The sequence below is a fragment of the Alosa pseudoharengus genome, unplaced genomic scaffold (genome assembly GCF_046254945.1).
Source record: "Alosa pseudoharengus isolate Yale_2024_CS ecotype anadromous, Long Island Sound unplaced genomic scaffold, YU_APseudo_1.1 YU_APseudo_1.1_scf_1, whole genome shotgun sequence".
Taxonomy (NCBI): Eukaryota; Metazoa; Chordata; class Actinopteri; order Clupeiformes; family Clupeidae; genus Alosa; species Alosa pseudoharengus.
This window is the reverse complement of record NW_027468564.1, coordinates 38,375,055-38,379,885: the sequence shown is the minus strand read 5'-3', so window position 1 is coordinate 38,379,885 and position 4,831 is coordinate 38,375,055. Positions and strand designations below refer to the sequence as shown.

Below are 4,831 nucleotides of genomic sequence, written 5' to 3'. Positions count from 1 at the left end.
CAGGCGGTATAGAATGCAACATGTTCATTAGCCTAACTTAAGCATGCTTAAGTGTCATTTTAAATATCTTGCCAGTCTTTATGCTGTTTTCATGGACAGCAAGAATCTGCTTCGTTCGTTGTTTCAAATAGGCTACGTTGTTTGTTGCTGCTACCCACATTAGGCCTTTCTCCAGTGGTTCAACAGTTTCACTTGCACAGATGCGCACACACATTGAATGAGCGCTCACACCACCACTACCTCCTTATGCTATGCCTCTTTATTTGATAACATTAAATGAAGAAATACTTCCTATTCTGGAAAATGTTTACTTTCTTTTTCTTTTGGTCCGTGGTTCAATGATACAATTTGATCGTGCTGCAAATTATCTACGGATCAGCAATCTACTCGTCGAGAAGGCCCTAACCCTGCAAATCAATAGACAGAGAAAAGCAGGGTAATTTCATGTGAAAACAGCCAATATCGGGGTATCATGTACATGGCACCTCTCAGATTTTCCTGAAAAGCCGTGAAAATATGCCTTATGTTACCAAACTAGGGAATCTGAAGTTTCAGGTCAATATATCAAACGTGACGGCATGTGTGATTTATCACGTTTTGGGTGGCCACAGAGCAGTGTGGCTTCACAGACTCCATCATGTGAGCTTTACCAGGCAAAAGCATATCATTTCACAGGACTAAAGTCAGTTTCAGCTCAGTTTATATGCTCACTAAAACCGAGTCATGTGACCACCAGGTGAACACACTCATTAAATCAAATCACAGGTAGCTGAGAAACTCAGGAAAAAGGTTCTTGAAAATAATGTCTCCACCTAGTGGTGACTATGAGGAACTGTGCGAGGTCTGACATTAACATGGTCACAAAGACTGCAATATATTCAGAACTCAGCAGCTACTCACTCATACCAGGCGATCTGCTCATATCACCCATATTCTTTTTCAGCCGGTTCTGTCCCGAATCAAATTCAAAATTCTACTTCTCACTTTCAAAACCCTAGATGACCTTGCTCATCTTTACCTCTGTGACCTTCTGATCCCTTAAGCTGCTTCACCTTATTTAGTTTTAACAGCAGGTTTTAATAACAAGTATTTCTCCTGAGACCTGAGAGGTCTGAAAGGTGTGTCCAAAAAAATGTGTTCACAACCATTATTCTCTGTTGCTCACAGAGTACTTGTCACACATAAATCATACAGATATCACATGGAAGAGCGGAATCTGAGCTTTCCCATGACATTAGCGGCATTGTGATAAAATGGTTTGCGAGAAAATTAATGTTGGATAAAATGTATCAATGTACAATTCAATTCCATTGTACACACAGCGTTTCGTCCATCTCCACACCCATTACTCTCTGTGGTATATCTAAACACATAGCATCAACATTACTCTCTGTGGTATATCTAAACACATAGCATATATCAACATAAACAGCAGACCTTATCAGTCACGATGATATGAAGCATTCCTCTGTACAGTAAACTGATCCAAAGTAATCCAGTTTTGAAATTGCAGCAAATGTTATGTTGTGTCAATGTAATGTCATGTTATCCAACTTTGGCCTGGAATTCTAATATTCTAATAGCAGCCCAAAATAATAAACTTGCTTTCCAAAGAATTAAAAGTTGTATTATCAGGGTCAATAAGTGGGAAGAGTCCATGTTCATATGACATTTTTACGCTTTGGTAAAAGATAAGCCTATATTCTCTGCAATTTGCTTGTCTGTTTATTCTAGCCTAAGAGGTGATGCGCCGCATCATCAGTAATTGACGTCTCTTAAAAGTGATGCGTGAGTGAGCAGGACATCTTAACTCTCACATCGGTCTCTCCTTAATTCCTCCATCCTCCTATCGTTCCTTCCTCGTTTCCTTCACAAAATGGATTAGAAGTAGGAGCTAAGAGCGGAGGGAGGAAGGAAGGAAGGAAGGAAGGAAGGGAGGATAGACAAAAAGGCAGATGAGAAAACCCCAGTGACACTGCCTGACCACATTCCTCAAAATGGTGTCCTGCCTGTCTGCCCATCATCAAGTTCAGAGTTCTCCGTGCAACGAACATACATGCTACTGTCCACATTTAATAGTGTTCATCAATGTAACAATAAATAACACACCCTTGAGTGATTTCCTTTTCTGTATAAAGACAATTAAGATAGAAAACATACAGAAACATACAAAACATACAACAAACAGAGAAAATACTCATCAGAAAACAACTGGAAACACATTCTACAACAGCATAAATAACACTATCATTCAAATAACAAGTGCAGTGGCAGTTCCAAATAAGCTATTTCTGTAGAAAACCCCTCAATTAAAAAAAAAAGCTCAATTAAATGTCTGCAGGTAGGCCTGCTTTAAAAATGGGATGGTAGGGGGGAACATAATTCCACCTTACTATTATAGTATATAGTATAGTAGAGGCTGTTTTTATATTGTTGAGGTCAGACTGTTCTAAACAGCACTTGCTTGACTACCCGTGTGTACACTGCTTCAGTGCTTTACTGTTCTCTGTGTGTGTGTGTGTGTGTGGGGGGGGGATTTGCATTTCTTATCTAAACAATGTAAAACTAGGGCTCATACCAAGACACCTATCAAATAAATATCAGTCAGACGAACAGGTGTTTATGTAGTTAATACATAGATGTTCACATTAACACACTGCTTGTGTATTATGCTAGGAGTGAGTCTTTCAGGCAATCATTAGATGTGCAGACCAATACAATATTTAAAAAAATATAGCACATGTATGAAGGAATTCATACATGTGATAAGAGGACAAGAAGGCAGCAATCCTTTGTATTGTGTGTGTGTGTGTGTGTGTGTGTGTGTGTGTGTGTGTGTGTGTGTGTGTGTGTGTGTGTGTGTGTGTGTGTGTGTGTGTGTGTGTGTGTGTGTGAAAAGAGAGTTTGTGAAAAGAGTCATTTAAAGAGATGACACCACGTCCCCTTCTTCTTCATGGTCGTTGGAGTCCTGTGACGCTGACATGTCCTTGTTCTCTTTCTTTAAGACCACTCCATATGTCAGCTCTTTGGAATCATATGGTGCTTTAGTCTGACTTTGTGGGGTTCTCTGCAGAGAGAGAGAGAGAGAGAGAGAGAGAGAGAATATATATGTGTGAGTGTGTGTGTGAGAGAGAGAGAATGATAGAGGGAGAGAGTGGTAGACAGAGAGGTTAAATGAGAAAGACGGAGGCAGAAGAATGACTGTTAACAAAATAAATGTGTGAGCACACCAACCAAGTGAAATGAGACCCCCCTGGATTCTGATATTTCTATCCCACTCACCTCACTCTTCTCTGCAGGCTCATTTTCATCTGAACTTCTGAACAAAACACAGAAAAAAAACAACATGTTAAAAATAACCCCATCAATGATATCAGCACTGATTCCCCTGAATGTGTGAAGCCTTATATTTAAGTTTTGTGCATTGGTTGAAGATATATGCATGTCCAGACATATAGGGCCCTATTTCTGCATGGCGGAAAACTCTTTATTTTCCCAGTGCAAAATTTAACTAAGCTTTTCGTCAGTGACCTTGTGTTTTAGACTGTCAAGATAGGGCTCATAGATTAAGATATATTGATAGATAAATATAAGAATTATTGAATCACAATAATAATATTAATATTGATTGATTAAAAACAATAGTAATACTACTCTGAGGAATCATCACTTTACAAAAACTATCTTTTTCAATATCCCTCAGGTGTTTTTTTTGCCCAATACTGTATACTCACGTAGCCTGGCTAGCGCCACCATTTCTCAATGAGACGTGGTCTGGGAACCAAATGTTAATTTTCTCGTATTTGAAAAAAATGCCCAGATCCATTTATTGGGTGCCACGGATGTCTATCAAATGCGTCTGTGTATAGCTCATCATTGTCTTGCTTTCCCCCTTGTTCTGTGATCGTTCCCTATCTCAGGCGAAAATTTGCTCCATGGTCTCCAGGCTGCCTTAGCAGCGTGAATCAAATCGCGCGCAAGGCAGCATGGGAACACCCTGGCTAATACTCACGATGAATATTTAGACATCTTGTTTTCGATGTGGAAAGATTCCTTATCTGAATGTCCAATGTCTTTTTTTATTTTCTTAAATCTGTAAGAGGCAAAAGACAGACCTACGTGTTTTTACTTCATCCTTAGAGCTCTTTTAAAGTGTTTAATCTCTGTGAAACTGTCTGGCACATTAACAACTTTAACAAATAATCAACTTTTAATTTTAATGTATTGCTTAGTATGCATTGCAACAAAGGACTAGTATTAGCTAGTTAGCTATTAAGGACACTAGCATTAGCCATACCGAGAGAAGCACACTTAGAGCACTTCAAGATGCTGAGCACTTCAAGATTAAACAGAAAAGGCCTTGTACTCACTTTATCACTGAGACAGTCACAACAACTACAAGTGCCACAATGGTCAGCCCGAACAGGATCCCGAGGGTGAGGATGACCACCATTGAGTCTGACCCGCTTCCTCCTGGGCCTTTCTCCACCTTGTGCTCCAACCCAGTGCCAAACACCGTCTCCAGCTCAGCCTGAACCTTCACCTCCTCATCTTTAAGCTTGCTGTTATAACCAGAAAAAACATGCACATGTAGAATACTGTACAAAAGAATCATGCACATGTAGAATACTGTACAAAAGATTAAACAAAGCTGTAAACTGAGGATACACACACTTTTCAACCAGCATACCAATATACAATAGTGAAATCTCAAGATATGTACATACTAATTCAGAAGGGAAATCTTGATACAAATGTCTAAAATCTTTGTACAGTACAGAGGGCCTTTCTAATCAGTACCTTTCAAATCCCACATTTTAGGAACATACAA

At 39.4% G+C, this 4,831-nt stretch overlaps 1 protein-coding gene across 1 annotated transcript; it reads right to left on the bottom strand.

Annotated features, from left to right (window-relative positions):
* Positions 1-2,010: 2,010 nt before the first annotated feature.
* LOC143137278 (uncharacterized) lies at positions 2,011-4,457 on the bottom strand. Its single transcript, XM_076297577.1, has 4 exons — positions 4,371-4,457; positions 4,013-4,093; positions 3,283-3,319; positions 2,011-3,067 (listed from the first exon to the last, which is right to left on the bottom strand). Exons 1-4 carry the CDS (start codon positions 4,451-4,453, stop codon positions 2,921-2,923), a joined length of 348 nt encoding a protein of 115 aa, XP_076153692.1. The 5' UTR covers positions 4,454-4,457; the 3' UTR covers positions 2,011-2,920.
* Between the last annotated feature and the right edge of the window lie 374 nt (positions 4,458-4,831).